The sequence below is a fragment of the Bos mutus genome, chromosome 5 (genome assembly GCF_027580195.1).
Source record: "Bos mutus isolate GX-2022 chromosome 5, NWIPB_WYAK_1.1, whole genome shotgun sequence".
Taxonomy (NCBI): domain Eukaryota; kingdom Metazoa; phylum Chordata; class Mammalia; order Artiodactyla; family Bovidae; genus Bos; species Bos mutus.
In genome coordinates this window covers 49836384-49857328 of record NC_091621.1, presented here as the reverse complement: position 1 = coordinate 49857328, position 20945 = coordinate 49836384, and the positions used below count along the sequence as shown (strand labels likewise).

General features: G+C 41.8%; 1 protein-coding gene across 2 annotated transcripts in view; it reads left to right on the top strand.

The window, feature by feature from the left end:
* PLEKHG7 (pleckstrin homology and RhoGEF domain containing G7) overlaps positions 1 to 20945 on the top strand; it is a 93338-nt gene that overhangs the window by 25126 nt on the left and 47267 nt on the right. For both annotated transcript variants that reach the window (XM_005905883.2, XM_070370928.1), the window contains exons 5-6: positions 4070 to 4197; positions 6761 to 6801. In XM_005905883.2, coding sequence (XP_005905945.2) covers positions 4070 to 4197; positions 6761 to 6801 — 169 coding nt within the window. The remainder of the gene's footprint in view (positions 1 to 4069; positions 4198 to 6760; positions 6802 to 20945) is intronic.

The window sequence follows — 20945 nt, the reverse complement described above, 5'->3', positions numbered from 1 at the left end:
TTGTCTGTTGTGATCTCTCCACTGTCATTTCTAATTTTATTGATTTGATTTTTCTCCCTTTGTTTCTTGATGAGTCTGGCTAATGGTTTGTCAATTTTATTTATCCTTTCAAAGAACCAGCTTTTGGCTTTGTTGATTTTTGCTATGGTCTCTTTTGTTTCTTTTGCATTTATTTCTGCTCTAATTTTTAAGATTTCTTTCCTTCTACTAACCCTGGGGTTCTTCATTTCTTCCTTTCTAGTTGTTTGAGGTGTAGAGTTAGGTTATTTATTTGACTTTTTCTTGTTTCTTGAGGTGTGCCTGTATTGCTATGAACTTTCCCCTTAGGACTGCTTTTACTGTGTCCCACAGGTTTTGGGTTGTTGTGTTTTCATTTTCATTCGTTTCTATGCAAATTTTGATTTCTTTTGATTTCTTCTGTGATTTGTTGGTTATTCAGCAGCGTGTTGTTCAGCCTCCATATGTTGGAATTTTTAATAGTTTTTCTCCTGTAATTGAGATCTAATCTTACTGCATTGTGGTCAGAAAAGATGCTTGGAATGATTTCTATTTTTTGAATTTACCAAGGCTAGCTTTATGGCCCAGGATGTGATCTATCCTGGAGAAGGTTCCATGTGCGCTTGAGAAAAAGGTGAAATTCATTGTTTTGGGATGAAATGTCCTATAGATATCAATTAGGTCTAACTGGTCTATTGTATCGTTTAAAGTTTGTGTTTCCTTATTAATTTTCTGTTTAGTTGATCTATCCATAGGTGTGAGTGGGGTATTAAAGTCTCCCACTATTATTGTGTTATTGTTAATTTCTCCTTTCATACTTGTTAGCATTTGTCTTACGTACTGTGGTGCTCCCGTGTTGGGTGCATATATATTTATAATTGTTATATCTTCTTCTTGGATTGATCCTTTGATCATTATGTAGTGACCTTCTTTGTCTCTTTTCACAGCCTTTGTTTTAAAGTCTATTTTATCTGATATGAGTATTGCTACTCTGCTTTCTTTTGGTCCCTATTTGCATGGAAAATCTTTTTCCAGCCCTTCACTTTCAGTCTGTATGTGTCCCCTGTTTTGAGGTGGGTCTCCTGTAGACAACATATGTAGGGGTCTTGTTTTGTATCCATTCAGCCAGTCTTTGTCTTTTTGGTTGGGGCATTCAACCCATTTACGTTTAAGGTAATTACTGATAAGTATGATCCGTTTACCATTTACTTTATTGTTTGGGGTTCAATTTATACACCATTTTTGTGTTTCCTGTCTAGAGAATATCCTTTAGTATTTGTTGTAGAGCTGGTTTGGTGGTGCAGAATTCTCTCAGCTTTTGCTTATCTGAGAAGCTTTTGATTTCTCCTTCATACTTGAATGAAATCCTTGCTGGGTACAATAATCTGGGCTGTAGGTTATTTTCTTTCATCATTTTAAGTATGTCTTGCCATTCCCTCCTGGCTTGAAGAGTTTCTATTGAAAGATCAGCTGTTATCCTTATGGGAATTCCTTGTGTGTTATTTGTTGTTTTTCCCTTGCTGCTTTTAATATTTGTTCTTTGTGTTTGATCTTTGTTAATTTGAGTAATATGTGTCTTGGGGTGTTTCACTGGGTTTTATCCTGTTTGGGATTCTCTGGGTTTCTTGGACTTGGGTGATTATTTCCTTCCCAGTTTAGGAAGTTTTCAACTATTATCTCCTCAAGTATTTTCTCATGGTCTTTCTTTTTGTCTTCTTCTTCTGGAACCCTATGATTCAATGTTGTAGCATTTAATATTGTCCTGGAGGTCTCTGAGATTGTCCTCATTTCTTTTAATTCGTTTTTTTATTCTCTCTGATTCATTTATTTCTACCATTCTATCTTCTAATTCACTAATCCTATCTTCTGCCTCTGTTATTCTACTATTTGTTGCCTCCAGAGTGTTTTTAATTTCATTTATTGCATTATTCATTGTATATTGACTCTTTTTATTTCTTCTAGGTCCTTGTTAAACCTTTCTTGCATCTTCTCAATCCTTGTCTCCAAGCTATTTATCTGTGATTCCATTTTAATTTTTAGATTTTGGATCAATTTCACTATCATTATTCAGAATTCTTTATCAGGTAGATTCCCTATCTCTTCCTCTTTTGTTTGGTTTGGTGGGCATTTATCCTGTTCCTTTATCTGCTGGCTATTCCTCTGTCTCTTCATCTTGTTTAAATTGCTGAGTATGGGGTGTCCTTTCTGTATTCTGGCAGTTTGTGGAGTTCTCTTTATTGTGGCTATTCCTCACTGTGTGTGGGTTTGTACAGGTGGCTTGTCAAGGTTTCCTGGTTAGGGAAGCTTGTGTCAGTGTTCTGATGGGTGGAACTGTATTTCTTCTCTTTGTTCAGTCGCGCTGTGGGGAGGGAGGGAGGGATGCTGCAAGCAAATAACACTGGCGTGCGCCGCAGTGCCTCAGCCACACTGGGTCTGCCCCGCTCACTGCGCGTGTAGCCTCCCTGCCCACACTGCTCGGGCTCTGGTTGTTCCGCTGGGAACAATCCAAGGCTGGCCCTGGGTTGCATGTACCTCCCAGGTCCAAGCCGCTCAGGTTCAGGCACTCGGATAGTCCTCAGAGGCGCAGACTCAGTTGGGCCTGAGTATTGTGCTCTTCCCAGGTCCGAGCAGCTCAAGTGATGAGGTGTTTGGCGGCGCCAATGCTGCGACTTATCGCCTCCCCCACTCCGGTTATCTGGGCGCAAAACCGGCGCACCTTCTTAGGCAGATGTTAACCGTCCAGACCCCAAGAAGTTTTAGTTAGCAAAGAAGCCTGCTTACAGTTTTATAGATAATGTCTCTCTGGGGCTGCGATTGCCCCCCTTCGGCTCTGGCTGCCTATCACCGGAGGGGAAGGTCTGCAGCCGGCTATCTCTGTTCAATTCTTTGTTCCTGCGGGCCTGGCGGTCTTAGGTTGGGGCTGGCTTTTCGGCGTAGTAGATATCCCACAGTCTGGTTTGTTAGCCCAAAATTATTTCGCTCAGATAGTGTTCAGGTATTCAGGCCAGATTCTTACTCTAAGCGATGCAGCCCGTGCTGCGCCTCCTGCCCAGCCCCACTTGTTAATGGCGCCTGCAGGCGTCTGCTTCTCCACTGGGGGAGTTACCGTAGGACTCGCAATCTTGAGTTTTAATTGTTTATTTATTTTTCTTCCTGTTATGTTGCCCTCTGTGCTTCCAAAGCTCGGCACAGATTCGCAGTGAGAAGGTTTCCTGGTGTTTGGAAACTTCTCTTTTTTTAAGACTCCCTTCCCGGGACGGAGCTCCGTCCCTCCCTCTTTGTCTCTTTTTGTCTTTTATATTTTTTCCTACCTCCTTTTCAAGAGTTGGATTGCTTTTCTGGGTGCCTGATGTCCCTCTGCCGGCATTCAGAAGTTGTTTTGTGGAATTTACTCGATGATTAAATGCTCTTTTGATGAATTTGTGGGGAGAAAGTGTTCTCCTGTCCTACTCCTCCGCCATCTTGGCTCCTCCTCTCAGATTCTTGTGTTTAAAGGCTTTCTCCTAGTGTCCTCCTGAGTCAGAACACATCTGGTATGTTTGTGTTGACACTTCCAGGTAAACTCTTCTGCTTTGGATTAGTCAAAAACCATCAACAGTCAATAAGGCTCAGAAAGGTGTCAAACATGGGGTGTGTGGGTCATCACAGCCCTCCATGCCTGGAGTGGCCTCCTAAGAAAGCCAGCATTAATCAGGCTGCCAGCAGTCACTTCTCGGAGAAGGCAATGGCACCCCACTCCAGTACTCTTGCCTGGAAAATCCCATGGACAGAGGAGCCTGGTAGGCTGCAGTCCATGGGGTCGCTAAGAGTCGACACGACTGAGCGACTTCACTTTCACTTTTCACTTTCACGAATTGGAGAAAGGCAATGGCAACCCACTCCAGTGTTCTTGCCTGGAGAATCCCAGGGACAGGGGAGCCTGGTGGGCTGCCGTCTATAGGGTCACACAGAGTTGGAAACGACTGAAGTGACTTAGCAGCAGCAGTCACTTCTGAGTACCTAGGGGTGGTCTGAGTGATACCCCTCCCTGCATGTCAGCTATAAGCACTCTCCTTCCGTCTCCTGAACACAGATTCTACGAGCACAGGAGGAGTTCTGTGGTGCTCAACTTACCTGGCCTTGAGGTGTTCCCCGGGGACCTTCTGGTGTCAGCTGGAGCTGCAGACTACCTGTGCCATCCACTTCTGCTGCTGAATTCAGGTCCTGTCTGTTCAACTTTTATTATATGCCTGCTATGGGATGGATGTTACAATAAGCAGAGGATATTTACAGAATATTTAATGACTACAAGAACATGGGCACTAACAAGTTAGATATCTCAGCAACTAGAACAAGCATCAGCCGTGAATTATGGAAACCTACTGAATGGGGCATCCCACTTACAGAGACGGATAAGTTGTGGACCTTCCTCAAAAGGTCCTCTTGTCAAATAATATACCCCATGTCCAGGACCTGGAACAGGTACACCAAGTGACGGTCAGCGTCCTGGAGCAGAGTGCCCTCTCTGGGCTGCTGGGCAGCATCCCTGCCATTGCTGTAACCCACCCCCTGCTCCTGGCCACCAGCCTCACACCAGTGTCTCCAGCGAGGGTGGCACTATGTGGAGACAAAGGCCCTGGTGACAGCAGATTACTGTTAGAGCAGACTAGAGCGAGGCGGCCTTAAGGGTGAATCTTCTGCATTTTGAAGTCAGTTGTGGGGAAAAAAAAAACAGTTGCGGTGTTCAGGACACACTCCCATGGTCCCGATGGGAGCCATTCAGAGCTAAAAGGAGACTTGAAGATTATCATTCACCCTGGTAGTTTTTAAACTGGCTTTGTTCTTAGCAGAGCCCTTTTTTACAGAAGAATACTTCCTTGGAAATCCAGTCTACAAAACAGATCCAGATGGAGTTTCAGTGCTTGAAAATGGGGTGAGTCCCAAAGACTCACCTCCAAGGCATTCCCCTGAAGCCAGGGGCCACCTGTGGCAGCATACTTGGGAAACCACCCAGCTCTTTCCTCATTCCCATGTGTGCCCAGCGAGACACAGAAAGGAAAGGTGACCTAGTCGTGGTGCCCGCTGGTCTGTGTCAGAGGAATGGGATTCAGACTCTTGACTGAATGCTCTCCATCAGCCTGCACCAACCACCTGTTGTACAGGCAGCCATAGTCTTATATATGGAACTCAGCCATAAGTGAATAACATTCGTATAGCTCTTCAATCTTTATAGAGCCCTTTCACATCTACTGTCTTAGATGACACAACAATCCAAGTGACCATCTGTCTCATAGGATACAGCCACCCAAATGAACACACAAAAAGGGATTCAGTGGACTCCAGGGACTCAAGGCCAGGCCCCTTGACATTAAAGCTAGTTCTAACCACAGTGTAGCCTTAGGAGTTAGACCATGTTCTGTAATGCTTTGCAAGTGCTCTAAACTGGGTAACAGCTAAAGCAGTACTTCCCAGATGAAGAGCTTCAGTGTTGTCTGAAAAATTCTGGGGTCCTATGCCAGACCTTCTGAACCAGAAACTCTGGGAATGGGGCCCAGCAGTATGCTTTTTAATAAGCCCCCCAGGTGATTCTTTTGCCAGCTAAAGGTTGAGATCCACTGTGCTGAGGAACAAGGTCACAACTGCTACATGATATTCTTTGTTCTTTGCTAGGCAGGTGTGCCTGGCATCCCAGTAGATGCCACATAATGAAAGATATGCAGCATTCTTCACCGTATCCCTCCATGCCCTCATCTCCAGGAGTTTAGAACAGAGTCCTCATGTTCCCAAACCATGGTCTCATGTGGTGCTTCTCCAGAGACCCCAATTATCGCAGTTCAATTTGGACATCATAATTCACCACCAGATGTTTGAAAGCTGAGAGTGGTAAAGCAGATTTGTTTCTAAGGAGGGTTCCACCTAATCTCCTCTTTAAAAAGATCAATAAGGCGGTCAGAATGAGCAAAATAATTGGTTGGATTCCAGGGTTCCAGTGGGAAAAGTCCCTCAAGCACACTCTTTTGGTAAATGCTTTCATCTGATGGAAGTATTAATATTATGCAGAATCTCCTGATGAATTAGTAGAAACAGAGACAAACCTTTAAGACATCCATTTTGCGTGTGGAATTATCAGAACATCTCACCTAAACTTGAGAGATGACTCCCAGCCTTTTCTGGGTTGCATTAAAAATTAATGAAAATGACATAAAAATCAAGAATCCACAATCTAATCTCTTTATTTCCTGATCATCAAAAGAATGTGTTACTGAATGACTTAGCAATTTAAGGCGACTCCTAAGGACTATGTGGATGATGTCCAGTAGAGACAATAAGGCCCTAATCTAAAGATCGGTAATATGTTGATGTCCCCCTATTTCAGGAGTCTGCACTCATCCACACCTGGGGATTATATGCTAGGGTGGTTTCCAGTGTTAAAATGAAGCCCTTTCAGCCCCAAAGTCCTATAACTCTGTCTAAAATTAATTATGCAGCATTTTATTGCATTTTATAGATTTCTCCTTGAACGGTAGGGGGAAAAGAGGCTGAAACAGGACAGTATCACCAGAAGGTAGAACAGAACACCAGCCTTTCCATTGCAGCATCATTTCATTCACTCAGCTGCATAAATATAAATATTCATTCTGTGCATTCTCAAGAGAAGGAGAATTAAAGCAGGAAAAATTCTGTTTGGCTCCTTTGGAAAAGCGGGTTTTGTAAAGCCCTGCCTTGATCTGTCACTAGTTCCTCAAAGTACTAACATATCTTCTCTAATTTCTTCACCCACCAGAGTCCAAAAAGCCAAGATGGCCTTTCTCCAAGAGAGGAGTGGTGAGTATTGAGCAATTGTCATTTTTGCTTTAATTAAGCTTCCAGTAGCTGGGAAATGAAGGAATGTCTGAAAAGCTTCTTCATCGCACTTCATCTTCTTGTGACAGCAGATGGCACGTGAAGTTTATATCATCACATTTGTAGTAGTGGCTGCAGGACTTGCCAAGTGATGCCACTTGGTGCAGTGATACAGTGCTAATTGCCAGTGGTTAATGAGCTCTGCAAGAAAACAAAGCAGTCCTGATATCGTGATGCCTTACAGCTCCAAATTTATAACTTGACACAGCGTAGGAAACAGCTCACTTGATGGAGAAAACTTGCACAAGCGTATGCCCCAGTTTGCAGTCAGTGTCGAGCATATTGGGAACATTGAAAAGTTAATGAGATATTACAGAAACAGATTCTACAGATACAGACTATTTCTGGGAAAGCCAGTTGGATTAATCCTAGTGGATTTTCTTTAATTCCTGGTGCTCTCAATTATTGAAGAGTTATAAATTGAAAATCAGCGGTGCCTGATTCTTTCCTGCCTAGGACGTGAGCTGGCCACAGTGAAACCTTCCCTGCCAACATGCTAAGGACAGAGGGAAGGAGGGTTCCTCACTCCTGGAATGAGGAGGAAGGAGAGGAACTGACTGTGTTCACCCCACAACACCTACACACCACAGCCAGCAGCACCAGGAGGGCCTTATGAGTAGTTACTGCACCTCTTTGTGTTAAAAAAAAAAAAAATCTGCTCGCGTGGCCTCTCCAATCAGTTTGCCATCAGTTGCTGACATCTAACTTGGAGGTTCTATGGATGCATATACCTTGATATTTTTTTTAAGTACCATAGCTAAGTTAAAGGCTCTCTGAGATTTCAATCCCAGCTGCTCCACTTACTGCTCTGTGACCTTGGCCAAATGAATTCATTTCCCTCAGCTGCAAGTCCTTCCCTGTTTAAGAAAGAAAAAAAAAAAAAAGCAGAGGGTAATAGTACCAGCCTCATAGGGTGGTTGTGACAAATAAATAATGCATCTCAAGTGTATCCCAGCACTGGGTACATCTGCAAAAAATCAGTATTGGCCATATTTTTGAGAGCATCATTTGTAACCAGGGTTTGGAACACTACTTGTTCTCATAATCAAGTATATGAGTGACTTTCACGTTATTTTTTCAAGGGGAAAAAGTTTGTGTGAGTGTTTCAGTCACTTTGGGCCACTGTAAAATACCACAGGCCAGGTGGCTGAAACTGCTAATATTTATTTCTCACATCTATGGAGGCTGGGAAGTCCCAGATCGGAGTGCCACATGGTTAGGTTCTGGTGAGAGTTCTTTTCCTGGCTTCCAGATGGCCTGCTCCACAGTGTCTTCACATGTGGAGAGAGAGCTCTGGTGTCTCTTCCTCTTCTTATACGGATACTAATGTCACCGTGAGGGCCCTACCCTCATGACCTCATCTAAACCTAATTACCTCCCAACAGTTTCACCTGCAAATACCACTGAGGGGTTTGGGCTTTAAATATATGAATATTAGGGGAACAGAAACATTCAGTCCATAGGGACACAGTCTAAACATCACAAGTTGAAAATCATAAACTATTAGTAAAACTATAATTTGTCACCAGGGCTGTTGCTCACCAGTCATTCTCATTTTGCCCCTCTTTAGGGATGAGATATGACTGTTTTCCTGGCAGGTCTGAGGCAGGGCCTGTGGTGCTGCCTCTCCTGGGATCCTTGCTTATTTAAATGAAAGCAGAGTCAGCTGTCAGTCAGGTCTGGAGTCTCAGCATGCTTGCAGTCATGTCTGACTCTTTGCAATCCCCTGGACTGTAGCCCACCAGACTCCTCTGTCTATAGGATTCTCCAGCAAGGACACTGGAGTGGGTTGCCATTTCCTTCTCTAAGGTGAGAGGAAGGGGCATCTCCCATCAGCTGTCCTGAGGGCTCCTCCAGAGCAGGGAGCTAGATTGTGCTTTCAGAAGAAAAGACTTACCTAAGGAAGGGATATACCTACAAGTTTTTATGATGCATCTGTTTTTTCCCCATAAAGTGATTTGTTCCACATGTATTGGATAGCTGTATGTGCCACATACTGGACTAGGTATATAAGATGCCAAGATGCTCATTCTTAGCTTACAATTGAGAAGGTCAGACTGACCTGTAAATTGGCAAAAAATTAGATAAATGGCTTGCACAGTGTTGGAGGTGGGTAGGCAGAGGTGGAGATACACAGAGACCAATCAGTGAAATGACAAAATGTTTCAGCAAATGTTCTCAGTCAGTAATGGAGGGAAATTCATTTCCTAAAGGCCTACTTTTAAAGGTACACAATATCTGGTCTCCTTAAAATTAGTGTTTACTCCTCCATCTTTCCGGAGAAGGCAATGGCACCCCACTCCAGTACTCTTGCCTGGAAAATCCCATGGACAGAGGAGCCTGGTAGGCTGCAGTCCATGGGGTCGCTGAGGGTCGGACACGACTGAGCGACTTCACTTTCACTTTTCACTTTCATGCGCTGGAGAAGGAAATGGCCACCCACTCCAGTGTTCTTGCCTGGAGAATCCCAGGGACGGGGGAGCCTGGTGGGCTGCTGTCTATGGGGTTGCACAGAGTTGGACACGACTGAAGTGACTTAGTAGCAGCCTCCATCTTTTTAGCCTTTTTTATTGGGCAATTCATATCTATATAAATGATAATCCACATCAACCATATTGTAATGTATTTCCCCAGTCTATCACAGGTATTTCCTTTCATTACCTTTCTTTCTTCTCTCCTTCATTTCTTCCCAACCATCAGTAACAGCATTTGTAATAAAAGTAAGCACATATATAATTTTTACCATGTTATAAGGTAGTGTTTCTGTTTACATATTCCTGTTTAGGTATTTCATAGTTTACATATGTTAGCTCATTAATTCTCACAACAAACCAACAAGGTAGATAACATTATCACCCCCATTTTGCAAATGGGGAAACTGAGGTTCAGAGAGGTTTGAATAGCTTGCCTGAGATCACACAGCTCGTAAGTGACAGTGGGGATGTCTCTGAGCAGCCCCCGGCAGTACGGCTCTGAATCCGTTTTAGCCCCAGTACCAAACTGTTGCTCCGGCTGTGGGGCCCATGACCAGACCTGGGTACCCCTCCCTCCTCCTCCTCCTCATAGCTCTCAAAGACCTCTTCTCTCCTCACCAATTCAAGCCAACCACCAGAAAATCCACATATTCACATACAGTCAACCCTCTGTGTCTGTAGGTTCTGTATCCTTGAATTCAACCAACTGCAAATAAAAAATATTTGGAAAAAAATACTCCAGAAATTTCCAAAAAGCAAAACTTGAATTTACCATGCAGCAACAACAGTATACATACTATTTGCATTGTGTTAGGTATAAGTTGGAGAAGGCAATGGTACCCCACTCCAGTACTTTTGCCTAGAAAATCCCATGGATGGAGGAGCCTGGTAGGCTGCAGTCCATGGGGTCGCTAGAGTCTGATACGACTGAGCGACTTCACTTTCACTTTTCACTTTCATGCATTGGAGAAGGAAATGGCAACCCACTCCAGCGTTCTTGCCTGGAGAATCCCAGGTACGGGGGAGCCTGGTGGGCTGCCCTCTCTGGGGTCGCACAGAGTCGGACACGACTGAAGCGACTTAGCAGCAGCAGCAGCAGGTATTAGTAGTCTAGTGGGCTTCCCTTGTGGCTCAGTTGATAAAAAATCTGCAATGTGGGAGACCTGGGTTCAGTACCTGGGTTGGGAAGATCCCCTGGAGAAGGGAAAGGCTACCCGCTCCAGTATTCTGGCCTGGAAAATTCCATGGACTGTATAGTCCATGGGGTCAGAAAGAGTCAGACACGACTGAGCAACTTTCACTTTAGAGGTGATTTAAAGTATATGAGAGGATGTGTGTAGACTATATGAAAATACATTTTATATAAGGGACTTTAGCATCTGTGCATTTTGATATCTGAAGAGGTCCTAAAACCATTCCCCCTAGGATACTGAGGGCTGACTATATATCAATTTATTCCAGTTCCATATCACCAGTGTCTGCTACAAACTTTCATTCCACCTACCTCTTAGTTATTTTTTAATTGGAGGAAAATTGCTTTATGATGTTGTGATGGTTTCTGTAGTACAATGCTAATCAGCCATAATTGTGCATATGCCTCCTGCCTCTTGAGCCCCCTTCCCCTCCCCTGACCCCACCCCTCTGGGTCATCACAGACCGTCTGGCTGGGTTACCTGTGTTATGTAGCAGCTTCTCACCAGATGTCTATTTTAAACATGGTAGTGTATATGTGTCTGAGCTGCTTTCCCCATTTGTTCTGCTCTCTCCTTCCCCCACTGTGTCCACAAGTCAATTATCTGTATCTGCATCTACATTCTTGCCTGCCAGTAGGTTCATCAGTACCATTTTTCTAGATTCCATGTATATGTGTTAATATATGATATTTTTTCTCTTTCTGACTTCACTCTGTATAACAGGCTCTAGGTTCATCCAGTTCACTAAAACTGACTCAAATTTGTTTCCTTTTTATGACTGAGTCATATTCCGTTGTGTATATGTACCACATCTTCTTTATCCATTCATCTGTCAGTGGACATCTAGGTTGCTTCTCTGCCCTACCTATTATAAATAGTGCTGCTGTGAACTTTGGGGTACATGTGTCTTTTTCAATTATGGTTTTCTCAGAGTATATGCCCAGTAGTGGGATTGCTGGGTCATATAGTAGTTTTATTCCTAGTTTTTTAAGAAATTTCTATGCTGTTCTCCATACGTCAATATGGAATCTCCCATACTGTTACATATAGTGGCTGTATCAATTTACTTTCCCACCAACAGTGCAAGAGGGTTCCCTCTTCTTGCACATCCTTTCTAGCATTTACTGTTTGTAGATTTTTGGATGATGGGCATTCTGATTGGTGTAAGGTAGTTTTGATTTGCATTTCTCTAGTAATTAGTGATATTCAGTGTCTTCATGTGTTTATTGGCTATCTGTATGTCTTCTTTGGAGAAATGTCTGTTAAGGTCTTCTGCCTGTTTTTGATTGGGCTGGGTTTGCTTTTTTTTTTTCCTGATATTGCACTATATGAGCTGCTTGTATATTTTGGAGATTAATCCTTTGTCAGTTGTTTCATATACCATTATTTTCTCCCATTCTGAATTCTCTAGTACTCAGTCGTGTCCGAATCTTGGTGACCCCATTGATCGTAGCCTGCCAAGCTCTTCTGTCTGTGGGATTTCCCAGACAAGAATACCGGAGTGGGTTGCCATTTCCTTCTCTCATCTTGAGGGTTGTCTTTTAATCTTGTCTATTGTTTCCCTTGCTGTGCAAAAGCTTTTAAGTTTCATTAGGTTCCATTTGTTTTTGTTTTTATTTCCATTACTCAAGGAGGTAGGTCAAAGGGAATCTTGCTGTGATTTATGTCAAAGAGTGTACTGCCTCTGTTTTCCTCTAAGAGCTTTATAGTTTCTGGCCTTACATTTAAGTCCTTAATCCATTTCCAGTTTATTTTTGTGTAAGGTGTTAGGAAGTGTTCTATTTTCATATTTTTACATATATCTGTCCAGTCTTCCCAGCACCACTTACTGAAGAGGCTGTCTTTCCCCCATTATATATTCTTGCCTCTTTAGTCAAAGATAAGGTGCCCATAGGTGCATGGGTTTATCTCTGGGCTGTCTATCTTGTTCCATTGGTCTATATTTCTGTTTTTGTGCCAGTACCATACTGTCTTGATGACTGTAGCTTCATAGTATTGTCTGAAGCAAGGAAGATTGATTCCTCTAGTTTTATTTTTTCTTTCTCAGGATTGCTTTAGCTATTCAGGGTCTTTGATGTTTCCTTACAGATTGAAATTTATTGTTCTACTTCTGTGAAAAATACCATTGGTAGTTTGAAAATGATTGCATTGAATCTGTACATTGCTTTGGATAGTATAGTCATTTTTGCAATATTGATTCTTCCAATCCAAGAGCATGGTGTATCTCCATCTGTGTCATGTTTAATTTCTTTCATCAGTGTATTATAGTTCTCTGCAATAGAGGTCTTTTGTCTCTTTAGATAGGTTTATTCCTAGATATTTTACTCTTTTTGTTATAATGTTGAATGGGATTGTTTCCTTAATTTCTCTTTCCGATTTTTCGTTAGTGTGTAGAAATGCAAAGGATTTCTGTGTATTAATTTTATATCCTGCAGCTTTACTGTATTCATTCATTAGCTCTAATAATTTTTTCATGGCATCTTTAGGGCTTTCTATGTATAGTATCATGTTATCTGAAAACAGAGTTTTACTTTTTCTTTTCCAGTCTGCATTCCTTTTCTTTCCTTTTCTTTGGTTGCTATGGCTAAGACTTCCAAAACTAGGTTGAATAGTAATGTTTAGAGTGGGCACCCTTGTCTTGTTCCTGTTCTTAGAGTTAATGCTTTCAGTTTTTCACCACTGAGAATAAATGTTTTCTGTGAGTTTGTTGTTTATGGCCTTTATTATGTTGAGGTATGTTCCTTCTGTGCCTACTTTCTGGAGAGTTTTTATCATAAATGGTAAAATTTTGAATTTTTGAATTTTGAATGATAAAATTGTTGAATTTTATCAAAAGCTTTCTCTGTATCTATTGAGATGATCATATGGTTTTTATCTTTCAGTTTGTTAATATGGTGTATCACATTGATTGATTTGCATATGTTGAAGAATCCTTGCATCTCTGCGGTAAATCCCACTTGATCATGATGCGTGATCCTTTTAATGTGTTGTTGGATTCTTTTTGTTAGAATTTTGTTGAGGATTTTTGCATCTGTGTTCACCAGTGATATTGGCATATAATTTTCTTTTTTTGTGTTATTGTTGTCTGGTTTTGGTATGAGGGTAAAGGTGGCCTCATAGAATGAATTTGGGAGTCTTCCTTACTCTGCAATTTTCTGGAAGAGTTTGGGCAAGATAGGTGTTACCTCTTCTCTAAACTTTGGGTAGAATTCACCTGTGAAGCCATCTGATCCTGGGCTTTTGTTTGTTGGAAAATTTTTGATTACCATTTCTATTTCCATGCTTGCGATTGATCTGTTCATGTTTTCTATTTCTTCCTGGCCTAGTTTTGTCAGATTATACTTTTCTAAGAATTTGTCCATTTCTACTAGGTTGTCCATTTTATTGGCATATAGTTGCTCTTATGATCCTTTGTATCTTTGTATTGTCTATTGTAACTTCTCCTTTTTTATTTCCAGTTTTATTGATTTGAGTCTTCTTTTTTTTTCTTGATGAGTCTGGCTAATAGTTTGTCGATTATTTTTATCTTCTCAAAGAACTCGCTTTTAGTTTTATTGATCTTTGCTGTTGTCTCTTTCTTTTTCACTTATTTCTGCTCTGATCTTTATGATGTCTTTCCTTCTACCTTTGGGAGCTTTGTTCTCTTTCTAGTTGCTTTAGCTATAAGATTAGATTTTTTTTTTTTTTTTTTGGCGTTTCTCTTGTTTCTTGAGGTAGGCTTGTATTGCTGTAAACTTCCCACTTAGCACTGCTTTTACTGCATCCCATAGGTTTTGAGTTGTCATGCTTTCCCTTTGTCATTCCTCTTTGATTTCTTCAGTGGCCTCTTGGTTATTCAAAAGCGTATTGTTTACTCTCCATCTGTTTGTGTTTTTTAGTTTTTTTTTTCCCCCCTGTAGTTGATAAACACAGCCTCACAGCATTGTGGTCAGAAAAGATGCTTGAAATGATTCCAGTTTTTTTTTTAAGTTACCAAGGCTTTATTTATGACCCAAGACGTGATCTATCCTGGAGAATGTTCCATGTGTACTTGGGAAAAAAGTGAAATCTCCTGTTTTGGATTGAAATGCCCTGTAGATACCAATTAGGTTCAACTGGTCCAATATATCATTTAAAGTTTGTGTTTCCTTATTAATTTTCTCTCTGGATGATCTGTTCATTGGTGTGAGTGGGGTGTTAAAGTCCCCCACTATTATTGTGTTATTGTCAATTTTCCCTTTAATAGTTGTTAGCATTTGCCTTATGTATTGAGGTGCTCCTATGTTGGGTGCATATATAATTTTTATGTCTTATTCAATTGATCCCTTGATCATTATGTAGTGTCCTTCTTATCTCTTGTAATGGTCTTCGTTTTGAAGTCTATTTTATCTGATATGAGTATTGTTACTCCCTCTTTCTTTCGATTTCTCTTTGCATGGAATACCTTTTTCCAGTCCCTCACTTTCAGTCTGTACATGTCCCTAGGTCTAAAGTGGGTCCCTTGTAGACAGAATATATAGGGTCTAGTTTTTGTATCCATTCAGCCAGTCTGTATCTTTTGCTTGAAGCATTTAGTCCATTTTCGTTTAAGGTAATTATTGATATGTATGATCCTGTTACCTTTTACTTTTCTGTTTTGGGTTTGTTTTTATAGGCTTTTTGTTCCTCTTGTGTTTCCTGTCTAGAGAAGCTCCTTTAAGATTTGTTGTAAAGCTAATTTGGTGGTGTTGAATTCTCTTAATTTTTGCTTATCTATAAAGCTTTTGATTTTTCCTTTAAAACTGAATGAGATCCTTGCTGGATACAGTAATCTTGGTTGTAAGTTTTTTCCTTTCATCATCTTCAGTATATCCTGCCATTCCCTTATGGCCTGCAGAATTTCTGTTGCAAGATCAGTGATTAGCCTTATGGGGATCCCCTTATATATTATTTTTTGCTTTTACCTTGCTGCTTTTAATATTTTTTGTATTTAACTATCATTAGTTTGATTAATATGTCTTAGCATATTTCTATTTGAGTTCATTCTGTATGGGACTCTCTGGACTTCCTGAACTTGGGTGGCTACTTCCTTTCCCATGTTAGGGAAGTTTTCAACTATAGTCTCCTCAAATATTTTCTCAGACCCTTTGTTTTCCTCTTTTTCTTCTGTTGTTCTTGTTCATTTACTCAGTTTTGTCTTACTCTTTGTGACCCCATCAACTGCAGCAGGCCAGGCTTCCCTGTCTTTCACCATCTCCCAGACCTTGCGTAAACTCATGTCCATTGAGTCAATGATGTCATCCAACCATATCATCCTCTGTCGTCCCCTTCTCCTCCTGCCTTCAATCTTTCCCAGCATCAGGGTCTTTTCTAATGAGTCAGCTCTTCCCATCAGGTGACAAAATATTGGAACTTCAGCTTCATCATCATTCTTTCCATGAACATTCAGGACTGAGTTCCTTTAGAATGGACTGGTGGGATCTCCTTGCAGTCCAAGGGACTCTCAAGAGTCTTCTCCAACACCACAATTCAAAAGCATCAATTCTTCATCACTCAGCCTTCTTTATGGTCCAACTCTCACATCCATACATGACTACTGGAAAAACCATAGCTTTGACCATACCAATCTTTGTTGGAAAAGTAATGTCTCTGGTTTTTAATATGCTGTCTAGGTTTGCCATAGCTTTCCTTCCAAGGAGCAAACATCTTTTAATTTCATGGCTGCAGTCATCATCTGCAGTGATTTTGGAGCCCAAGAAAATAAAGTCTGTCACTGCTTTCATTGTTTCCCCATCTATTTGCCATGAAGTGATGGGACAGGATGCCATGATCTTAGTTTTTTGAATGTTGAGTTTTAAGCCAGCTTTTTCACTCTCCTCTTTCACTTTCATCAAGGGGTTCTTGAGTTCCTCTTCTCTTTTTGCTTATTAGGGTAGTGTCATCTGCATATCTGAGGTTGTTGATATTTCTCCTGGAAATCTTGGTTCCAACTTGAGCTTCATCCAGCCTGGCATTTTGCATGATATCCTCTGCATAGAAGTTAAATAAGCAGGGTGACAATATACAGCCTTGACATACTCCTTTCCTGATTTGGAACCAATCTGTTGTTCCATGTCCAGTTCTAACTATTGCTTCTTGGCCTGCATACAGATTTCTCAGGAGGCAGGTCAGGTGGTCTGGTATTCCCATCTCTTGAAGAATTTTCCACAGTTTGTTGTGATACACACAGTCAAAGGCTGTGACATAGTTAATAAAGCAGAAGGAGATGTTTTTCTGAAAGTCCTTTTTTCTATGATCCAGTGGATGTTGGAAATTTGATATCTGATACCTGTGCCTTTTCTAAATCCAGCTTGTATATCTGGAAGTTCTCAGTTCACATACTGTTGAAGCCTAGCTTGAAGAATTTTGACCAGTATCTTACTAGCATGTGAAATAAGCACAATTGTGCAGTAGTTTGAACATTCTTTGACATTGTTCTTCTTTGGAATTGAAATGAACACTGACCTTTTCCAGCCCTATGGCCACTGCTGAGTTTTCTAAATTTGCTGGTGTATTGAGTGTAGCACTTTAATAGCATCATCTTTTAGCATTTGAAATAACTCAGCTGGAATTCTGTTACCTCCACTAACTTTGTTTCTAGTAAAGCTTCCTAAAGCCTACTTCACTTCATTCTCCTAGGATGTCTGGCTCTAAGTGAGTGACCACACCTTCGTGGTTGTCTGGGTCATTAGGACCTTTTTGTATGGTTCTTCTGTGTATTCTTGGCCCTTCTGCTTAATATCTTCTGCTTCTGTTAGTTCCGTCCCATTTCTGTCTTTTATTGTGCCCATCTTTGCATGAAATGTTCCCTTGGTATCTCTAATTTCTTGAGGAGATCTCTAGTCTTTCCCATTCTATTGTTTTTCCCTCTTTCTTTGCATTGTTCCCTTAAGAAGACTTTCTTATTGTTCTTCTCATTGAAGGTCCTTGTTAAACATTTCTTATATCTTCTTGATCCATGCCTTCATTCTATTTATCTGTGCCTCCATTTTATTTTCAAGATTTGGGGCCATCTTTACTATCATTACTCTGAATTCTTTTTCAGGTAGACTGCCTGTTTCCTCTTCATTTGTTTGGTCTTGTGGGTTTTTACCATGTTCCTTCATCTGCTGCATGTTTCTCTGTCTTTTTATTTTGTGTAGTTTGCTGTGTTTGGCGTCTCCTTTCTACAGGCTGGAAGGTCATAGTTCCTATTTGTGAAACCTGCCCCCAGTGGGTGGCATTGGACCAGTGCCTTGTGAAGGTTTCCTGATTGAGGGGACTTGTACCTGTGATCTGGTGGATGGAACTGAATCTTGTCTCTGAAGGGCAGTGTTTTGTCCAGCAGTGTGTTTGGGGTGTCTCTGGGCTTGGTGTGGCTTTTGGCAGCCTGTCTCCTAACGGGCAGGGTTATATTCCTGTTTTGCTGAAGGGTTGGCATTGAGGCATCTGGCACTGAAGCTTACTGGCTTTTGGGTGGGACCTGGTCTTAGTGTTGAGATAAAGGCCTTTGGGAGAACTCTTGCCAAATAATGTCTCATGGAGTTGGGGATTCTCTGGTGGTCCAAAGTCCTGGACTCGGGTCTTCCAACTTGGAGATTCAAGCATGACCTCTTACTGTAGCACCAAGACTTCACAGGCCACATAGAAGACAAAACTCCAAGACAGTTGGTGAAAGCAACACTCACCAACCAAGAACACCCAAAGAAACTCACAGACTTGAGAAGAGAGAAAATAGAGAAAAAAGAACAAAAACAGGAGTCAAAAACAAAGAGAACAGTCAAGCCAATAAAGAAATCTATAAATGAGAATGAATACTAAAAACTAGACTACAAAAAGACAAAATCAAAAATGGGGGAGAAATGCAGTATAACTAAAGAGTACTGTAAAAATAGGAAAAAAGTAAGTTTATTTTAAAATAAGATGCTTTTTAAAAAGGAAAAAGTAAAAAAGTAAAAAGTAAAGGAATGATAAAGAACAACATTACAATACAAAAGGAGAGAGTGGAGTAAGAAGAATGTCCTCCTGAGCCCTCCATTGCCCTCTCCACACTCTGCTTACTCCGAAAGTCCTCCAGTAGTGCTCAGAAAGTCTCTGAACCTGCTGTGGATGCTGTGGGGTCAGCTCAGACTCAGATCTGGCCTAACTCTCACCTGTTGCTCCCCAAATCCACAATTGCCCCTAAAGTCCAGAGTCTCAGGCTAATAGAGATTTAATCTGCTGCACCTATGGCCACAGGAGTGAATTCCCCTCCTCTTTTTTATTCACACAGCCTCTGGTGCTCCACTTTGGTTTGGGGCCCACCTCTGTTTGTAGGCCACCCTCAAGTGTCTTCCCCACCTAGACCAGAGGGGGCAGAAGTAGCAGCTCATTAAGACTCACTTTCTCAGTCGGGCTGGGAAGAAGGGCTTTGGAAGCCTCAGATGGGGAGTGCCTACTGCAGCCAAGGCCTATGGGAAGTTTCCACAGTCTGAGGTGGGTCGTGCCCTCTCCCAGAGGAATTGGCCTCAGGTCTTGTGTCTCTCAGTAGAGCTAAGTTGCATAGGCTCCCAGGAAGGTATGGGTTGTAACCTGTGCCGGCTCACAGCCTGATGACAGCTGCTACCTCTAGCGTTGGGACCACAGCAGCAGTATTTTGTCCCCTGCCTCAGGCCTTCTCCTTGCCTTTGGCAGTGGCCAGTTGGCTTGCCTTCCCCACTCTGGGATCATAATCTGCAGCTGCGTCTAGTTCTGCCACTGGTGCTCACTGGTGTTGGTGGTGGCTTTGGCCAGGCATATCTACCTCTTGTTCAGTCACTAAGTTGTCCGACTCTTTGCTACCCCATTAGCTGCATCACACAAGGCTTTCCTGTCCTTCACTGTCTCCCAAAGTTTGCTCAAACTCATGTTCATTGAGTCGGTAATGCCATCTAACCATCTCAACCTCTGTCACCCCCTTCTCTTCTTTCCCTCAATCTTTCCCAGCATCAGGGTCTTTTCCAGTGAGACGGCTTTTCATATCAAGTAGCCAAAGTATTGGAGCTTCAGCATCAGTCCTTCCAATGAATATTCAGGGTTGATTTTCTGTAGGATTGACTGGTTGGATCTCCTTGCTGTCCAAGGGACTCTCAAGGGTCTTCTCCAACACCACAGTTCGAAAGCATCAGTTCTTGGGTGCTCAGCCTTCTTTATGGTCCAGCTCTCACATCCATATATGAGTACTAGAAAAACCATACCTTTGACCGTATGGACTGGTGTCGGCCAAGTGATGTCTCTGCTTCTGAATATGCTGTCTAGATTTGTCATAGCTTTTCTTCCAAGGAGCAACCATATTTTAATTTCATGGTTTCAGTCACCATCTGCAGTAATTTTGGAGCCCAAGCCCTGTGTGTCACTGTTTCCATTGTTTCCTCATCTATTTGCCATGAAGTGATGGGACTGGATGCCATTATTTTAGTTTTTTTGAATGTTGAATTTCAAGCCAGTTTTTCACTCTCCTCTTTCACCCTCATCAAGAGGTTCTTGAGTTCCTCTTCAGTTTCTGCCATTAGAGTGGTATCATCTGCATATCTGAGGTTGTTGATATTTCTCCCAGCAGTCTTCATTCCAGCTTGAGCTTCATCCAGCCTGGCATTTTGTATGATGTACTCTGCTTATAAGCTAAATAACCATGTCCAGTTCTAACTGTTGCTTCCTGTCCTGCATACAAGTTTCTCAGGAGGCAGATTAGATGGTCTGCTATTTCCATCTCTAAGACTTTTCCATGGTTTGTTGTAATCTACACAAGCAAAGGCTGTAGCATAGTCAATGAAGCAGAAGTAGATTTTTTTTTGGAATTCCTTTGCTTTTTCTACCATCCAACAAATGTTGGTAAATTGATCTCTGATTCTTATGCCTTTTCTAAATCCAGGTTGTACTTCTGGAAGGTCTTGGTTCACATATTGTTGAAGTCTAGCCTGAAGGATTTTGAGCATTACCTTACTAACACGTGAAATGAGTGCAATTGTATGGTAGTTTGAACATTCTTTGGCATTGCCCTTCTTTGGGATTGGAATGAAGAGTGACCTTTTCCAGTCCTTTAGCCATTGCTGAGTTTCCCAAATTTGTGGCAGACTGAGCACAGCACTTTAACAGCATCATCTTTTAGGATTTGAAATAGCCCAGTTGAAATTCCATCACTTCCACTGTCTTTGTAGTAATGCTTCCTAAGGCCCATTTGACTTCACACTCAAGGATATCTGGCTGTAGGGAAGTGATTACACCATCATGGTTATCTGGGTCATTAAGACCTTTTTTGTACGGTTCTTCTGTATGTATCTCCCTCAGGGGTTGGGCAACTCACAGCTGTTGCTCATCCCACCTGTATCATTTTTGAAGGTGAGTTCCTGCAATCCGCCAGTGCAAGGAGTCAGAGGCTCCCGGCTGCAACAATCTCTTGCCTCTC